This window comes from Molothrus aeneus, chromosome 8 (genome assembly GCF_037042795.1).
Source record: "Molothrus aeneus isolate 106 chromosome 8, BPBGC_Maene_1.0, whole genome shotgun sequence".
Taxonomy (NCBI): Eukaryota; Metazoa; Chordata; class Aves; order Passeriformes; family Icteridae; genus Molothrus; species Molothrus aeneus.
Genome location: NC_089653.1, coordinates 28,963,623 through 28,983,642, shown reverse-complemented (window position 1 = coordinate 28,983,642; position 20,020 = coordinate 28,963,623). Strand labels below are relative to the sequence as shown.

Below are 20,020 nucleotides of genomic sequence, written 5' to 3'. Positions count from 1 at the left end.
TTCCCATTGCAGATCTCGCCTTGCAGATTTCTTCACAAACTGCCAGCCTGAGTCACGCTCTGTTAGTGGCTGTCTGAAGGAGAACTATGCTGACTGCCTGCTCGCTTACTCGGGGCTCATTGGTAAGAGGGCAGGGAAGGGTGGGGGCTTGCTCATGAGAAAAAAACCCCAAACTGCATTTGGAAGGCCTGTGTGAAATAAAAGCTGGAATATAATGCTGTATGATATGACACCAGGCCAGTTTCTGCACCTACATGGAGTGGCCCTGCTTTACCTTACAGAGATTCTTGGGGTAAGCTTGTACATGGCAAGAAAATTAAGGATGTAAGATAAGGAGAGAAAGGTGCTTGAACTTGAAATAAATGCAAGCTTAAAAAGTAAAGCTTATTTAGAGGATTGAATGTAGACAGGAGTAAGGAGTAGGAAGTTAACAAGTGGAAGTGCAGCTTGATTGATATTGCAGCTGTCATCACAAGTTTGGGTAAACACCTTCAGAGAAAGGTACCTGAATCTGAGATATGAAACAATAGATCAATCCAGCCTTTTATCAATTCCAGCTGCTGTTCTTTCCATGATATCCTTCTGTCCACTCTTAAGTGTTTTCAGAGATGCCTGTCAGTGAGATGAGCTGAGACTAAATCTGAAATCCTCTTCCCTTCCCAGAGTAGTTATTTTTGTTTGTTGTCACCTTCCTGAGTGTCAGCATGCACAAGGATGCCTTTATGGAAGCCAGATTCCACATGCCACCCTCAGTATTTGATTCCTGAAAGAAAGAGATCGTGTCAAGAAGTTGAATGTGTGGTAGAAATATCATAGTTGGGCAATAAATAATAAGTGAATGTCAAAACTCTGAAACAAATAAATTTGAAAGGCCACCAGATAAAGTGTTTTTAAGCTTGCAGCCTGCACCTGCTGCAGTGCAGTAATATCTCCTTCTGTTGGGCATGAAGGTGCCAGCTGAGGCCCTGAAGCTGATCCTGCTGTTAAATAAATGTCTCTGGAGATAAGATCGAAATGAAAATATTTCTAGAATAGGTTGGGTTTGCTGAAAAATGACTGAAAGCTATCCTCAGTGACTTCTTGTTACCATTCTTATTACCCTAGCAGTTAACAAGTGAGGTAAGCCCATGTGGCAATGGGTAAAATGAGATGTGATGGCTTCAAAGGATATTCTTCTACCACTGAAGAGATTAAGACAGTATGCAAAGGCTATAACATCTGAGCAGTTATGACAGACTGTCATTTGACTCTCAAACAGAGAATTGAATAGCCTTGAAATCTGATCTTGTCAATGAGATTAAGAAGTCTGGCTGCTGGCAAGGAGTAACTACTACTCACAGATACTTCTGGCTAAGAGCTGCCAAGTTCTTGCTGGACCCTGAGAGTATTACTGGCAGTTTTGTTGGTTTTATTTTTCAGTTTAACCCCAAAAATGATTCCTCTTTTTTGAATGGGGGCGACCATCTTGCAAAACACTGTCACACATCAGAAATGTGGAATGGGTCTAAGGAGTTCAAATCAAAAGAAGATCTACTTTACAAAGGGAGAAATGCACACTTTTCTTTCTTCCTGCTACCCCCTGGAGACTTGCAAAAGAGGAGCTGACTGGTGTTACGAGAGTTTCTGCTTCTTAGTAGTAATTCTGTTAAATCAAGAAATTACCAAAAACGTTTCTTGTGCTGAAGCAGTAAATTCCTGCTTCTGATATCAATCTGCTGTGAAAGTGGAGTAAGGCAGAAATCAGCAGTATAATCTTTCAAATGTCTGCTTAATAGATACAAAACACAAGAAGAAGAGTGAGACTGTGGTAAGAAGCTGCTACAAATCCATTCATCCATCAGAGCTTCAGGATCTCCATTTAATTAAGATGAACTATTGTTCATTAAAATAAAATATTATTTCATTTAGTCATTTCATTAAATGTAGCAAAAATTTCACCTCCACAGAGTTTGTTCAGGAAACTGAGGCTTCTCTATGGAAGTTACAGTGAATATGAGTCTTTCCTCAAATATAGGGATGTAAATGAGAGTTAACTTCACTGAAATTAGTGGAATCCCACCTAAAATTAATGACCTTAAATGGAAATAGAGCCAGTCACAGCTTTTGTGTGAGGTGCTTTATTAACTAAACGGAGAACAGTCTTTAGAAGCTGCTTGAGTATTTGCATCAGGATGTTATGTATATAATTTTAAAGATGTGGACACTTTACAGGAAGTTGAAAAACCTCAATTCATTGCTTTAGGCTCCTTGTTGTAGTATAGGGATAAGCTAATATTTTCTTTTTAACTATCAGAAAAGTATAAAAAATAATCAACGTAAAAGGAAACTGTGATTAGCCACAGTTGAGTCAGTGCTTTGGTTACAGCCTGGCTGAGCCATCTGGACCCTCTGCACTCCCATATGAATTAAGGTTTGCTCTAAGTGCTGACTTCAAGATCTGCTTTAGCATTCACTTTCTGACACATTTTCCTGTGTCTTGAGCAAAATCCATCCAAGTTCCCTCTTATTCCCAGGAATTCCATGAGAGTTTGTGTGAATAAGCTGGACTTGCTTTGGGCGAAAGAAACTTCAGCCCCTTGTCCCTTCTCCTGGACTTACCATCCATCTCCTTGTTAATTCACCCAAATTTGAGCAACTTCTGGGCTGTGTTCAGGCCAGCTCTGCTTTTGTCTAAATTGTGGAGGTCTCGCTGCTGATCTTTGAGACCATCCCAGAGCTGTTTGATACCTAGAGCTCAGAAAACCAAGCATGTCCTATTTTACCCTGGTTTCTCTGATCCCTTAGTGTCCATCAGCAGAATTTCCAAGATGCCAGCTAGTGGAGAGGGGGGGGAAGGGAAAGGCACACACGTCACAGGGAAAAATGAAAATCCACCCCAGGAAACCAAGCATATAATCTGCTTGACTTCACATCTGCCCCCAGGTTTAAATGACAGACTGATTTTCTACTAGCTGCTCTTTCAGCCACTCTGTTTTTGCTGGATGCACAGTCTGTGTGCTGTGTACACACTTTCCTTGTCCTGTCTTTCCTGTATTCATCAACCCTAATTGTACCTTGGTATCTGTTACACTTTTAACCCCTGTCTTAACCCATTTTAATTACCTTATTACCTCTTTGTGATAAGAAAGTCTTACCTCAGTGACCTTTTTAATTTCCTCAGTACCTTTTTGTTTTTTCAACCCTTCACTAAGCATTTGCTCATTAGAATTTTTTTTTCAGCCTACTATTTTCTTTCCATTTGCAAAATCCTCTTGATTTTCTCTTTCTCACACTTCTTTTCAGATCATGTTGCAAGGCTGAAATAGTGTTCTGAACCACCACATAGATGAGGGAGAGACATTTTAATGTGTTTTATTTTAATTTAACATCATCCCTCTTCTTATTTATCTACTGTCCAGTTTTCATTAACAATGCAAACTAAATTTGCCTATTTTACTAAATTCTCTATCTCTTTTTAATGAATTTTGAACCATGCTGTTTACTCATGTACCAATCTCATGTAGAATTCAAGCAATTATTAGTGCAACTACCTGTTAAAAGCTGCAGGAAGCCAAAGGTGTGGGATTATAGTGAAATTTAAGAACATCCCAAAAGGAGAGAAAAGATGCTTTTTGTGAATCTCACAAAGGGACCACATTCATTTTCACATCCATTACTGTCTTCCTCAGGCCAGCCCTAGTGCCTGTTGTCCTTTGTCTCCCACGTCACACATGAGGCAGTTTGCATGTTGATTTGTTCATTTCCCAGCACTGCCTGGTGACTGAAAGGCTGTTAGACATCACTCTGTGATTTGTGCTATTCCTAATGTTCCTTTTTTTAGCTTAACGTTTGATCGCCCTTTCCCGTCTGTTATTGCAGACTGTTGGACCCTGGACCTATGGACCAAATTTTCTCTCCTTGTGTACACTTTGGGTCTCTAACATTTGTCCTTCATCTATTCCATCTTCTTAATGACTACTTTGATGTCAGTTTTGAGGAGATGTGATCACATTTCCTCACAATATATGACCTGTCCTAGGATTGCAAATTATCCAGTGAGGAACATGTTCCCTGAAGCAGCTGGCAGCTGTTCAGGTCTGGAATACCTTCCCCTTTTTATTTAATTTTTCTGTTTTGGTCAGACAAATAAAATAAAGATTGGAACTTCTCAGTCCTTAGGACAGTTTGAAATATCTGACCTGCTGGGGTAATGCATTCAGTGACACTACTGGTTTCAGCAAGTGCTCATCATACAGCAGTTTCCTGATCCAGATGAGGGATGAACACTTGCTGTACATCTTTCAGGACACAAAATGCCTGCTTTGGTTTCATTTCATTCTTGGTTGCCTTTCACTGGCATATAAATGGGAGAATATTTACCCAAGAGTTCGTAACAGAGTTAGAATGATTCTGTGGTTGGAAAGTTGTTGACAATTTTTAGGAAATAATCACTTTACTGAAGAAGTAGTGAAGCAGCAGGATTAATAATAGTTTCTTAGCTGCAAAGAATCTGCTGTACCTTTTCATGCATGCTGGTTGTTGCTCTGTTCATCACCCTAACCCACTCTGCTGGCAGGTCCCTCATGAGCATCCTGGGTTAACACTGGTCCAAGATGTGCCAGGGCTCCCCTCAGCATCACCAGCATTCTCTTTGCTCATGCATTTCAGAAATGTTTTTCCAGTCTGGCTGCAGACTCAAGGAGGAAGCACAGGTCTGGTACCATTTTAGCCATTTATTTGCAGCTAGAATTAAAATGAGAAAAAACACAAGTGAGGAAGGAAAATCCTAAAAGATTTTTAAGTGCAGCTCTAAGGACAGTCCACATGTGTTTGATTTGGCAGCAAAGCTTTTCAAAGAGGAACTCACCTTCTCCCAGCCCATCCCTCCCTCTGCTATGGTTTTCTACCTGTCAGTTCTGCTGATGCAGCTCTCTGTGGGAATCCTTTTTGGAGGGAAGAAATGTGTCTTCAATGCGTGAATTGTGTTACAGTCCCTAAAGTGATTGCATTCAAACAGCAGAGGGTGTGAAATACAGCACCAGGGCTGGGTGTCAGAGGCTGAGAGGAGCCAGGAGCTGTCAAATCTGTGGGTCAGAGCCCTGCTCTGGGTCTGTGTGGTGAATCCAGCCCCGAATGCATGACTTCCCAAGGGCTGTTTGCCTTCTTACGGTGGAAGGAATGTTCCAGTGCTGTGGAAACCCGGAGCACCGGGAATATTTCTCTGTCTGCTCTGGGGTGCCCTGACCCCCAGGGGAGCACTGACTTTGACCCTCATTCATGGAGAAAGTTTCCTAGACTTCAAGATAAACTAGAATCCACAAAAGTGTGCAATAGATTGTAGAGAGTAGTGTTGGTGTATCACTTGGTGAGAAACTGAGGTTTTGGGATTTTTAGCATGTTGTGGATGGAAGGGAGATGGAGGGCACAGGGTGTCATCTTGGATTTCTTCCTTCTTCATGGGTTTGGGTGGCATTTTGTAATTGGGCAGAATAGTCTGCATTGTGGGCTCTTTGGGATCAGTTATTGGGTTAAAAGGGAAAATAATCTAGGTGTCAGCTCTTAATTGGACAGTTTAGTCTTAAAAGACCTTGTAACAAAAAATCTTAGCCATTTTGTGCCTTCTAAAGAAAAGCTGCTAACTCACAGTAGTGAGACTGTTTTACTGATAAGAAATAATAAACACCTGAGTCTGAACATGAGCTACTGTCTCAAGTGCCTTCAATCCAGACCCAGAGAAACCCACAACTGGTACCCTGACAACAGTGCAGAGGTTGCTGACAGTGCTGTGCTTCACTCTGTGACAGGCACCGTGATGACCCCGAACTACATCGACTCCAGCAGCCTCAGCGTGGCCCCATGGTGCGACTGCAGCAACAGTGGCAACGACGAGGAGGAGTGCAAGAAATTTCTGAATTTCTTCCAGGACAACACATGCCTTAGTGAGTACAAAATCAGGTGTCTTTTAATGAGTTGCAGAGTGTTTTCTGGAATTCCTCTACTGCTTAAGCGTGTTACGACACATTGAGGCCATCACTGTGCACTTTGTCAAGCGGGGTTCTGTTGTAGGTGTAAAAATTAAAAGAATGAGCAAATATGCCTGATACTGTGCTTTGTGGCCATGATTTCAAACATGACAAACTCCTGGGGAAAAAAATAGAACCCGAAGTTGTATGATATTGAAATATGTTTACATTGCAGGGCATATTTGGAGCCTAACAGTCAGGCAGCATCTTTACCATGGAATTGCCGCACCTGAGGGGTTTCTGTATAATTTAAGAAGTTCATATAAAAAAGACATGTAGTTAGGATATGAAGGATTTGCCGTGATTAAGTATAAATTGGATTGTGCTTGCAATTTACAGCCAACTTCATTTTTTTTAGGATATTGGATCTCAGATGCCTGGTTTTAACACAAGCCTGGATAGTAACTATTGTAAAGATTTTGTTAAATTATTGATTTTTTTTCTCTGTCAGATTCACTTCCAAATTAGGGACTATTATAAATTTCAGAATGGCACAGTGGAGTCAATTTTGGCAGGTTCTCTTTTCAAATTTCCTGTCTGCCTGGAGCAGCATAATTGGATGATGTGGAGTGTGCATCAGAGTTTTAATTTCAGATAAATGAGGAGACCAAAAGAGCTTGGCTTCCCTAGCCTATCAGAACAGAAGTTGAAAGGATACGTGATTGTCCTCTGAAATTGCATTAGCAGGGCAAACCCAAGGAGGGGAAGGGATTACTTCACCTGCAGAACATCGTTGGCATAAGATCAAAAAGGGAGATATTGGCCATACATATTTAGGCTTGAAATGGAAAAATTTGAAACCATCAGACTAAAGTAAAGAAATAGGCTTCCAGAAGGAGTTTTGAGGGTAAAAGTGGTTTTAAAAGTCATATTTCATCAGCATATGCAAAGAAGCAGATATCATTGCTTCTCTCCAAAACAGTAAAATGAACTCAGTGATCCAGACTGGCCCATCCAGCCCTACAGACTTGAGCTGATGCTGAGGCAGGGCCCAGTATTTTACTTGAGGGTCTGAAAATCCCCATTGGTAGCTTCTCAAGAGACAGCATTGCAGTGAAGGCACAGGGAGTTCTGTGCACAGAAACCTGAGTTGCTCTGTGATACACTATTTATTAAGCTTTGGAAGAATGAATCAATTACTCAAGTTCATTTAACAAAAGAAAAAGAGAAAAGAGTTCAAACTTTATGAGGGGTAAAATTTAACAATATGCCATAAGACCTTCAGGCCTAATGGCAGTTGCCATTTATATCTATTGCAGCAGCTCAGATTTTATTCATTTGTGAATGCATTAATTTCTAGAGTATTGCAGGTTCCTTTTGGAACATAAAGACAGAGCGATTCCTTGTCCTTTCTTTTGCCATCAGTACAAAAGCATTAATGAAGACAAATCAAAGACATTGGAGGTTACTGGGAGACAAATTATGTCATCCTAGCTGCAAGATAATGTCTTCTTCAGGAAGAAATTAAAGGTGTTTCTGGATTTTCTGTAAAGTTTTGTCTTTCACATAGAATAGGAATTTTTAAAAATTTTTATTTTCATTAGTGAGACTTCCACTGCCTGGAGAAAATGTCATTAAAATTCTTCCCACTTCTTTTATACAACACAAAAACTTCTTTTTCCACAAAAAGAAGAAACTAGGAATTTCTTGCTAGTCTGTTTTTCAATATATTTCCCCTTCAAAATCGAAAACAAACCTGTTATTTGGGACATTTACAACAATGATCTAATTGAAGTTGCTCATTGCAGTGGGGCTGGACTGGAAGACCTTGAAAGATTCCTTAAACCCAAACAATTCTGTGATTCTGTCATAGAATCACAGAATATTTCACGTTGGAAGAGAGTCATAAGGATCATCAAGTATGCTTATATGAAATAATTGAAGACTAATTGTAAAGGCCACTTGTTACTTTGAAAACTGGAAGGTTTGCAGGTATTTCTGTGGCCATTCTTGCAACAGTGGAAACAAAGAGTTACTGTTATTTTAGGAAATACTGCTTTTTATATTGCCTTATTCATGGAAACACAAGAAAACTTATCCTATCCCTCTTCCCACTTTGTCTCCATTAATGCAGCTCATTCTGGTGCTTTTTACAAGTTCTTCTCTTTGCATCTTGAAGTTCTGAGAACTAATATCAGGATAAAATACATCTTTTTCAGAAGAAAATGACATGTAAATTATTTTATAAGGCAAGGAATGGCACTGAGAAGAAGTGTTAATAACTTCTACATATTAGTCCCCAGTGAAATTGTTTGATTTCTTGTACAAAGAATTTGAAATAAGAAATCCCCAAATCCTTGTTGAATCCCCAAAGACCTGATTAAGAACTGTTTTTCTATTTGTTTATAAAAAAACTCCAACCAATTTACTCTTGCTATAAACACACTCTTTAATCCTGTGAAACTGTGATAAGCTTTTTAACTTTTATATTCTAAAGTTTTAGTTTAACCATGTTTCCCTCACCCAATTATGCAGATTTTGATTGAAAATGGTAAGGAAAAGATTGCCTTAGTTAAACTATTTTGTAGTTACAGGCATATTAGTTTTACTACAACAAGCTGTAGAAATAAATATTTATCCAGTTCTCTGTTTTTAGTTTGCTCTGTAACTTCACCTGCCTGAATTAGGACATGACATTCAAACTGTATTTTAAATGTTGAAAGTAAATTTTTGAGTCTTCGGGATGGTAACAAATATGATTATGGTAAGTCTTAAAGCTTCTGTCAAGAATTACTGGAAACATTACAAAGAAGAGGCTGCACCAAATAATTATGTGACCCCAGATTTTCCGTTCCCGTTTCTGATAGGTTCAAAAATAAGACACATTTTTCAGCATAAAATTGAGTTTCTACAAATACACATTTAAAATGTAATAATAATAATAGCAACAGCAATAAAAAACAACTCAGTTCTGCTTTTTGCCTTTCTTTTTTTTTTTAGAAATAGAAAATTGCCTGTAATTTATTTTCACAGAAAATGCAATTCAGGCCTTTGGCAATGGCACTGATGTGAATGTCTGGCAGCCAATCTTACCAGTACAGACCACTACAGCCACAACCACGACAGCTTCCAGACTCAGAAACACAGGGTCAGAGACCACCAACAACGAAATACCCTCCCACAACGATTCACCAGCATGTGCAAACCTGCAGGTAAGAGTTTTATACTTCTTGTTGTGCATAAATAAAAGTTTTTCATAGGTACCTGTCGAGGAGTCTCGCTCTGCCTAACTAGATGCCTGCCTAAACTGGAATATCTGTTTATTCCTGTGGTGTAGTTACAAGCTGCATATGTTGTGAGCTGTCAGACACTCTTATTTTAATCAGGAACTTGCATATCTCAAAGTGGACTTTATTGCCTTGCTGTCTCAGAAACAGGGGATGGTATTTAATTTCTTATCACAGGTTTGAATATGAATGTGGCACTCTCCAAATCCTGCCAGGATATGTCAGATTAAATTAATCCCTTGAGTACTCCTAATTCAGAGGGAACTCTTAATGTGAGCTAGCAAGTCCTGCTGCCTTCTTTCTTATGTTATTGGTATTAAACTCAAGAAGGTTTTTTGGCTGAGTAGGTCTGGATATTATAGAACATATGGTGCTGCAAGCTACACATTGAAGAAGCTGGACAAAGATAAAACTTTTGAATCAGGCACTTTGCTGAACTGAGGTGGAGGTCATGATGTGATTTTGGCCAATGGCTGTAGTGACTTTCTTTGACACTTAAATTAGGCTATTGATAGTGGATCATTGATCCTGGATTTAGAGGCTCACCACTTGCTGAAGACAGTTTGTGCAGATCTTTGAAAGATTGAAGGACTTGGGCAGGAGAAGACAGCAGACTCAAGGCAGGAGGAAGTCAGTAGGAAATGTAAAATGAAAACATCCTTAGGCCAGATTGGAATCGGGCTGTAAAAATTTCTGGTGGTTTAAATACAAAATTAGGTCAAGCAGGGATAGATCAGCTTGTCCTGTTTATTTTTGTCTTTACAGAAGGAAAATTGCTATGTGACACAAATATAAGTGTCCAAGATTTAAGGTCTCAGCTGGTATATAAAATAATACTTTCTGTATCTCTGGATTTCACTGTTAAAGCATTGATTTTTCACTTCCTATAAAAAAAAAAAAATCACTTTGTTTTCTTAATATTAAATGGTTCCATGTTCACTGTACCAGAAGGATTTTATTTCTGAGAAGTATGTTTTGCTTCTTAATTTTTTCCTGCACCACTCTCTCTTCTTCATCCTTTTCCAGTTCCTGCATCTATTTTGCATTGGAAAATTGTATCTGTATCAACATGAGGGACATTTCAGAGTCACAAAGTACAGGGGGTTAATGATAGAGGGTGCTGAGTTTAGGTCCTTCTGTTTTAATTCTGTTTTTCTCATCTGTGCATTCATTATTATTTGAGCTTTGTAAGTTATTGATAAAAGAGACAGAGGCATATATTGCTATTGCAATAGTCATTTTAACAAATAGGATATGTTGAATGAAACAAAGCCTTTTAAAGACTGAAACTTGGAATATCTTGCATTTAGAACAGGACCTTGATGGGATGTTATTGAGTCACTTCATGTTATATTAAAAAGTTGTGTTATGGGAAAGATCACTTTTTCCTTCAGTGTTTGTACAGCCCCCTGTAGAGTCAGGCCTCCAGATGCTACCAAAGTACACATAATAAATAAAGAACTGAAGAAATGGCAAATGATCACAAATCCCATTGGATTCACTTGAATTTGCAAATGTTCCTTAGGCTTGAATAGATGTTCTTGTGTTTTGAAAATAACTTAAATTCTTCCCTGTCCTTCCTCCTGTTACTGTGGAATTTTGAAGTCACATCCCACATGAATTTATCAGCTCTGGTTTAAAGCTGTGCTATGACTTCAAGGGTACCCCCCGAAGTACTTGGCACAAGAAATAAAGGTTGGTAGGGAAATTAGGTTCCTTTAAATAAAGGATCTCTGGTGTTTGGTAGAAACTGTAGATAAAGTCTGCACTAAAATGTCACTGAAGTTATGTGAACCAAGCAGTTTTATTCCTGTGAAGCACAATATTCTATGCCTACCACTTCCTTCTGTCAGAACTGAAACACAAAGAACAAAGCTCTAATATTTTAATGCGTTTTTCAAGAAGTAACTTACGAACAGAGCCAAAACAAGCCCACAATTTTGTAAAAAGAAATCTATGTTTTTTGGACAGTATGGTGCCACTTTGCATGTGAGACTTAAACCTTAATGCAAATTTTATAAAAGAACTGGTATTCATGTTGCACTTGGAGAAGGGTATTCATTCCAAGCCTCTCCTCCCATAAAAATATGCCTTTGTAGTGTTTTCAAAACATGAACTAGTGTGGCCAAAAGCTTTTTTATATGCTTAGCAGCTGAGCTGAAAGGTTTCTAAAAGGCAATATAGCCTGAACGCTGTGAAAAGTCAAATTACAAGCATCAGTCTCAGCACAAAACGACAATGGCAGAGGAGGGCTAGGGAAGCGGTCATTGAGATGCAACAGGGCTGCATATTCTAGTTAGTGGGTTAAAAAATACAGCAAAGGAAGAAAGAGCAGGAAGTGATTGATTAGTATAAATTGCCAGTGAAAGAAATACAGCAATGGAAGAAAGAGCAGGAAGTGATTGATTAGTATAATATGGCACAGAAATGAGCAATACCAACCTCCCGGGGCTGTAAAATACAGGGCACTAACCCAATCTGCCAGGAGCAGCACTGACTGAGCAATTTTTGATACATTTCTCTCTGACTTGTTCAGAGTGGTCGTGTGAGGAGCAGGAGTGCACCCATGGTTTTGTTGCTGTGCCGTGTTCTCCTGCACAAGCAAACCTGGGAATCTGAAAGGTGGGGAATGCTTGAAGAAAATACGAGATAATTTTGTTTACCTGTACTCAATATTTACTTCAAAAACCTGTTGAAGATTTGGAATTTAAAATAATGTTTATTTTAGTGATGCTGCTTAGAAGTTGTTCTTCATTTGAACTTATCATTGCTATGAGAATTTGCAATTCATCCTATTGTGGGGTATTATCTTACTTCAAATCAATACAGCAAAATGTTTATTTCTGGAATCTGCTTGCTTTATGTTTACATATGCACGGATTGTGTGAGATACTCTTTTTTCCTGCCCTCAATTAAGTCAGCATTCTATCTTTGCCAGGAAGATGCTTGATTTATTCAAGAATCCTTTAAACTCTTTTTACAAACCTGACTTCTAACAGAATTTGCTAAACACAGTAAACAGTAGTTAGGTTTATACAAAATGCTAAATTTAAGTATATTTGAAGGGCTTGACATCTTGCAAAGAATCCTTAGCACCATATAAAAATAACATAAAGTATTGTGAACAAAAAGGAAGATGAATCCCAGCAGCATGTTCCTTATGCAGGCAGATTTTATTAAGTAATTGCCAACCCTATCTTTTTTTCTGGTGGCTTCACTCTGATGTTTTCTATTTAACTGACATATATGTTAATCCTTCATTTTCAGTCATAACTTGCATTCAGTATGCCAGTCAAAAAATGGTTCTGGTCTTCCAGTCTCATGTTCTACCCCCACTGCCTGAACCATCGTGTTGGATTATTTGAAAGGGACAAAAGAATGAGTTTGGATGTGTACTCACAGCATGTATTCTTCAAAAAAAGGCTGCCTTTGCATTTAGGAGAGATGGATAGAACTGAAGGATGATAATGAAATGAACCTCAAGTGATAGATTGGACCAGTTGTTCCTGGGTCATTGCAGAGATAAATAAAAAACTCAGACTCCCACATGGGGTTTCTATAATATTTTAAAGGATGTTTTGCAAAAGAAAAAAATTGTAGAAGTCAAGATGGTTAAGGACATTTAAGTAAATATATGCATCCAAGTCTTGTTAGTTAGCTCTATACTTTGTTTTCTCATATTTATTGTGTCTTGTTCTTGCTTTGGATAGCCAGCATTCAAAGAGAAATTAAGATTTTTGTGCTTTTGAAGAATGTAGCAATGGGGAGATATAATTGAGATCCCTGACCCTTTGGACTGAAGACAAGTCCAGTATGTAAATGTTGTTGTGCTCTCAGCAGCAAAATTTAAAAACTATGAGATAGAAATTGAAAATATCAAACATCTTGTGGGGAACATTGGGAAAGAGAAATCTGGATACTTAAATATATCAATTCTTTCTATTGGCATGTAAGATTAATGGGTGTTTTTAGCAGATGTGGGCCATAATGCAAGCTGCTCTTCCACAAATTCGTGTACTACTTGTGATTTAAAAAAAATACTTATAATGGTGAATCCTAGGACAAAAACAGGAGAGAGGGCTCACATTACTCTGAGGAGAGCAGGAATTGAGTGTAACTGAGACTGAAAATTACTCTGCTTTTGCCCTGGAGATCTGTCTGTGCAGACCTTCAGCACTGTGCAGGGAGCTGCTAATCTGGTGGGTTAAGTACCCTCTCTAACTGCTTAATGTTGCTTCCCAGGTGCTAAATACCATTTTTCAAAGCATTATGTAGATGTTTGGAGAGGGTTAAAAGCTCCTGTGCAGCATTCTGAGGATCAGGCCACAGCAGGTGTGGATCTCCACCGGCTGGTAATTGGGTGGTGGGTGAGCATAAGCAGGAAGCACAGGCAGTGTGTGGGTGAGGGAATGGCACAGCTGCTGAGATGGAGCACTGTGGTGGAGACAAGGCTTGTTTTATCCCCTGAGCACCGCTGTTAACTCACCCATACACCTGGCACCCTCTTTCCCCCTTCCCTCACACAACCTGTGAACTTTTTGTGATATACAAGCACTGATTTTTCAAATGCCTTGCCTGCTCTATCCCTTGGGAAAGTCCTGCTTGGACTTCTTCCTCTGGGCATTCCAACTACACAGAAAGATATAGTCTGGGGCAAAAGATGGACAACAGTATAAAACTCCCAATGCTGTGCCAGAACCAAAAGAAAGGAGAAAAAAAAAAAGACTTAATGTTTTTTATGAAAAGATTTAAATCTACCTCCTGTATTTCCAGGATTAGCTGACATAATGGGGTCGGCCTGCTGGTAAGAGTGATTTAGAGAACACTTATTGGCAGCTTTTCTGCTAAAAAGCAATGTCTTTAATTTGCTTTAGGGCAAGTCCCTTGTACCTAAAGAAGTCTTGAGTGCTTTGTGTATACAGATTAAGATCTGACAGGGCTAACTTAAAGTTTCATCTTTAGTCTTACACCTCTAATTCACGGAGCACTAAATGAAGTTCTGTTTTGCCACAACAGATACTGCTTTGTCCATTGATTTCATTGACACTGGTTTCAGGGAGGTTAATCCTTGTTGCCCTCAGCACCATGCTGGAGTGGGTGCTCAGAAAGCGTGGATGTGCAATTCCCTGAGACTGTGGTCATTTACTGCATGACTCTTGCCAGATCCAGAGGAGGTGAGGGTAACATCATGGAGACATGTTGGGGTTTTCAATCTGTGTGGAAATCCTGGTGTTTCCTGGCAGGAAAGCAGCCCCAGCCCAGCTGCCTTGCTGTGCAGACAGTGGCTCCCAGTGCCACAGGCTGGCTTGCAGGGAATGTGTGTTGTGTTTGTGGGGTGCCCCATGGCATGAAGGAATGATGCATCTGACTCCATGCTCTTAGAAGGCTAATTTATTACTTTATTATCTATATTATATTAAAGAATACTAAACTATACTAAAGAATACAGAAAGCATACAGACAGAAGGCTAGAAAGATACTAAAGAAAACTCATGACTCTTTCCAGAGCCTTGACACAGTTTGGCACTGATTGGTCATTAAGTCAAAACAATTCACAGCAGAAACCAATGAAACAATCACCTGTTGGTAAACAATGTCCAAACACATTCCAAAGTAGCAAAACACAGAAGAAGCAAGTCAGATAATTCTTGTTTTCATTTTTCTCTGAGGCTTCTCAGCTTCCCAGGAGCAAAATCCTGGGCAAAGAGATTTTTCAGAAAACATGAATGAGACAAATGTGCACACACACGTGGGTGTGTTCATGGTGTGGTTGCGTGGGTGCTCCCACTCAGAGCTAGACTGAGCTTTTCACCTTCTTTGCCAAAGAATTGCAGGACCACACAAGATAGCTTGTTTTCAAGTTTGTTGAAATCCTGCTGAAGTTAAAGATGTGGTTCATACCGCTGATGAATGTCTAAGTGTGCAGGGAGTTTTTGCCTCTCTTTTGAAGAGAGAGGAACAGTGAGAGGATGTGGCCAAGGATCAAACGTGATAGCTCAGACACATCAGTGCTGCTACGAGACATCAGCCATCAGTAGTCAGGAAAAAGTTGTTCTCATTTACCAGGCTTGGTTGAACTTCTGAGTTGAACATCAGGCCCCTTACAAGATCAGTTGTGATTTGTGGAGTGAAATAAATTTGTGGAGTTAAAACTTTACAACAGGAACAACATCTCTGTTGTTATCACCAGTGCTTAACACTCAGTTTCTTTGGCATGGAGATCTCTCTGTAAGACTGGACCTTATATTTAATGATCAATACTCTGATTTTTAATGCTTGAAATTGGGTGTAATAAACTCTTCCTGAAAGACAGTGACATGGTTTATGTTGCACATTAGAATTATAGTTTAAACTGTGGGTTTTTGATTAGCATACTTTTCATGAGACCAAAATATTGTGCATGTATACTGCTGAAGAGCATAATACTTCAGAATTATTTCATCAATGATAAAATATTTTATGGTTCATTTAAAAAAAAAGTTTTAATAGTCTGAGCATCTTTAGTGTATTATAATAATACAGCACTTTATAGCAGATTGTAAAACTCCAGACTACAGTTTTAGGAATTGTGCAATTTTGTTTTATAGTTTAATAATTGTTCAATTGAAAATGAGTATGAGGTTACTAAAAACCAATTTAACGACTTAAAAAAATGCAGCTTTGTGAAAATGCACTACAGACTTTTACAGAAAATTGAAAATTTTTTGGGAGGGATTATAGTTTTTATCCTCAGAAAGAATTTTGCAAATTATTGCTACTAATACCAGATTTGCATTTGCAGTGTTCCCCTAAGCTACAGTTGTTTCTGTGTTTCACATGAGTATCCTCTTAGAAGAATACAACAGAAATACAAAGTGCTAGAATAAACCAGAATCAGAAAATTGGATTTCATCAGATAAGCCAAATCAAACTACTCATAGCCCTTGTTATTACTTTATGTGGTTCTTCATCATATTGAAGGTATTCCTAATGTCAGCCAACTCTAGTTCTCAGTCAAATACCTAGTCCATCATGTATTTCCCTTTTAAAACAGATAGCTCACTATAGTCTGCAAAAAACAGCCATAAAAAGGAGTACAGTATTATAAATTAATTTTAAGGCATAACTACCACCAATAAAAATTCTAGGTCATTGCATTGTGATGGTACGTGTTTAATCATACTATCTTTGGAAGTAGAATTCAGGATATATTGTGCCTTTATGGGACCTGACAAAGTGCTTTGTTTAAGACATATTGTTTGCTATTAGCAAATATTAGGTTTTAGTCATGTCTCTGCTCCCATCTCTACTTGCTGGAGTGAAAGAAGCTCTGGTTATGCCAGCAGGCTCATCCTATTGTCAAGCAAGAGTAGGCAAAAGGGGTTTTTCCACCAGATTTTTAATAGAACAGAAGTCAAGACTAGAAGCCTTGAAATCTTGAATTCCTTTTTTTTTTTTTTTTTTTTTTTTTTTTACAGAAATAGCTCTCAAGCAGTCCTTATTATGCACCAAAATCTCATCATACTAGTTATTCCAGAAACTCCTCATGAAAAGGTAGTCTTGGCCTTAAAAGCCCAATTAATTGCTGTTAACTTCAGTGCAGCTATCATTTTATAGCCTCACTTGTTCTGAAAACCACATAGTATATTTGAGTGCTTCAGAAACAGTAAATACTTTACTATTATAAATGATGTTAATGCATTAGGTTATCCTCAAAAAATGTATCCACAAAGATTCATGAGGAAAACCAAAGTAAAAGGCTTTATCAGATATAAATATATGAGATAATGAATACAGTTGTCAATAGAGAGATGTTTCTTGCTAAGGTATGAAAATAGCTCAGCAGTTGCCAGAATTGATCAGAATTTAACACATTAAATCTTTATCAGTTCTGCCATTTTTGCAAATAATTGTTCTTCCCTAGGTAAGCAGAAGGATTTCACAAGACTTCTATAATTGAAATGTACTTTTAAACACTTTTATTGAAGTGGTATCGACAATTTTGTTTTGTAGTATGATGGCTTAGGACAAATGACAGTGTGGAGGCTGAATAATTCTGGGTAATGGAGCATTTTAGTCACAGATGCAGAGAGTTTTATGAATTACCTGCTTTCTCTCTCTTGGAGGGGGTGGTGCAGAGGGGGTGAGAGTTTAGGGGAGCAGAGCAGCAATTTGTTGTACAGCTCCTCATTCCCTGGAGGTGAAGGCTCACTAACAGAGAGGGACCTGATGAGTTGTGCACAATCCTGCTGCAGGGTCAAGGGGTTTGCCTTGTCTCTGGTTCCCTGAAATCCCCAGAGGTGGGAGAAATGTTCCTGGATCCTGGAGCAGGCGTGTGGGGTTGCCTGCCCCTCCCTGGGTATATGAGTGGGTAGAGAAGAGCTCACAGATGGGAACTACATTGACATTGCTGTAATTTTCTCATTTGCTGTCACCCTTGGTGGCTCTTGAAGCCTTGCAGATACTACTGGATACTATCTTGGTGATCAGAATGTTATTTCCATAGATGAGCTATCTATTTCCTAGAGCACAGCAAACCTGTGCTCTTTTCTGGGACAAGTGGTTGATCACATTTTGTCCAATCCTACAGAAAAGTGTTGATTGGAGTTCATGGTCTTATGCTCACTGGCATATCTACACCTGAAACTTCACTTCCAGTTAGCCATTAGTCTTCATTAGATCCTTTTCCTGTCTGTTTTTGTTTGTTTGGTTGGTTTGTTTTGTTGGGTTTTTTTTCTTTTTGTGTGGTTTTTGTTTGTTTCTTTTCTTTCCTTGTGGGTTTGGGTTATTTTGTCCTCTTTTCTTGAAGATCCATTCTGTAATGTTTGGACACTCAACCGCCTCATAGACTGAATCTGCTATGAAACTTATTTATGTTATTTTTCTGTATTTTCCTCTCATTATATAATGGCTAAATGCAGATTCAGGGGAAAAAAACCCACCAAAATCTGCACCAGACTGAGCTGGAAGGGTGTTGAGCCTGTATAATCCTGGAGTTGTGTCCATGCTGGGCTGGGCTGCCCTGGAAGGCTCAGTGGAGAGGGGCACAGGGGGGTTGTGGCCATACTGGGGTGCAGCTGAGATTGCAGTAAGTCTGCATTCTGATTTTGGTGAAATGTCTGAATCAACCCTGCTTCCTTATCCTTGATTAAGGAGGATGCATTGCCTTCCTCTGCCAACAGCAAACCCAAGTACCTGAAGTATGTTTATGCATATAAAGTAATTTGATTTTAAAGAGGCAATCACACGACCTAATCAAATTCTGCTTTTGTTTATACACTTGTAAAAAGGGAATAACTCCACAGTTGTGTATATTGCAATTATCCTTAAGTGTACATTGTAATTATCCATTACCCCTTACATGTATGCACACCATTCTTTGATATTTCTGTGTAACCCAGAGACTTAACATTTTTCAAAAATAAACTACCCAGACTCTCAGTTGCCATGTGGTAGATATGATCAAAATCATTTCAGGAATAATAAAGAAGACTTTCTAGGAATAGTTTATTCTGTGTTACCACCAGCAAATGAAATATAGAAAAGCCCAGTGGAAATTATAGTGCAATAATAAGTAATCATTCTAACCCATATATTGCTGACGAGACAGCGTAGCTGCAAAAATGGTACAATGTTGAAGAACTGAAATTTGGAACCTTTTCCATAGCATTCATTAATTTTTCAAGTAATCAAACCAAGTTTATAGGACAGAAAATTAAACACAATCTTTTAACAAAATTGACTAATCTATACTCTTAATAAAAAAAATTATTTACAACAAAACATCTGAAGAGAAATTTCTGTTCTGCTTTTACCCTTTCTGCTCATTTTACTTCCAGTCTTCACTGTACATTAGTAATCAAATACTGGGAATAAATCTCACCCTTTATCTCCTACTTTTTATGCCCATGACTCCTAATTAGCTGTTTTACCTGAATAATAGATCTTTATGTTGCATCAAACCATCTACTCTACAGCATTTTTGAATTTGCTGTTGAGTTCCGGAACATGAGACACCCATTTGAGCCCCTTGCTGTCAAAATCAATAGGAGTGCAAAATGTTTATTTTAGTCAGTACTTTGGAGGAGAGCCTGACTATTTCACACCAAATCCTGTTCCAATCAGTGAACTTGGCCCAATAATCCCACCTCAGGTTAAGCCCTCCTGCGTGTTTAGCTCTGTTTATGAGTCACGGGTAAACAGACTGATGTGCTTAACACAGAATATTTTTCATAGGTTCACTCAGCATGCTTCCTAAAGAATTATAGGATTATCCTCCCTCATGTCTTTCTTAAAGCAGAATTAGGAATTCAGGCAGTAATTTATTAAATACTGCATTACATGGTGCTATAGATTTCCAGATTGACATTTTCAGAAGCCTCAAGAAACCTCTGATTCAAGGCAAGTTATACATTACCACATGACCCTAAACATTTGGATGTTCTGAATTCATCCTCAGATTTGAAATGTGTGCATTTGAATTTTTTATGTGTGTGGCAGGTAGGGCATGTACCAGGCAGGCTCTAAAAAGCTACCTGCAGCCCTAAGTACCTAATTTGTGCAGAGGGTTGGATAAATGAGCATATAAATCAGGTGTGCACAGACAAAAGCAAAGCAGTTACTAGAATCTGTGAAAACCCATTCCTAAATTTGTGCCTGCACAAATGTAAAAAAGATGGTTTGATCAGAAATGTTCTGATGGTATTCAGGATGGTTTTTACAAAGGCTTACCTTCAGTAGGAAAAGTAGTGCATTAACAGTTGCATGTATCTTGCCTGGTCTGTGGTGATTTCTGTGCTGGAGTGCTGTTCT

At 38.7% G+C, this 20,020-nt stretch overlaps 1 protein-coding gene across 1 annotated transcript in view; it reads left to right on the top strand.

Moving 5' to 3' along the window:
- The window catches only part of GFRA1 (GDNF family receptor alpha 1), a 138,746-nt gene that overhangs the window by 99,161 nt on the left and 19,565 nt on the right, over positions 1-20,020 (top strand). The window contains 3 exon segments of the mRNA XM_066554245.1: positions 13-122; positions 5,784-5,918; positions 8,976-9,154. Of these exon segments, the coding sequence (XP_066410342.1) occupies positions 13-122; positions 5,784-5,918; positions 8,976-9,154 (424 nt within the window).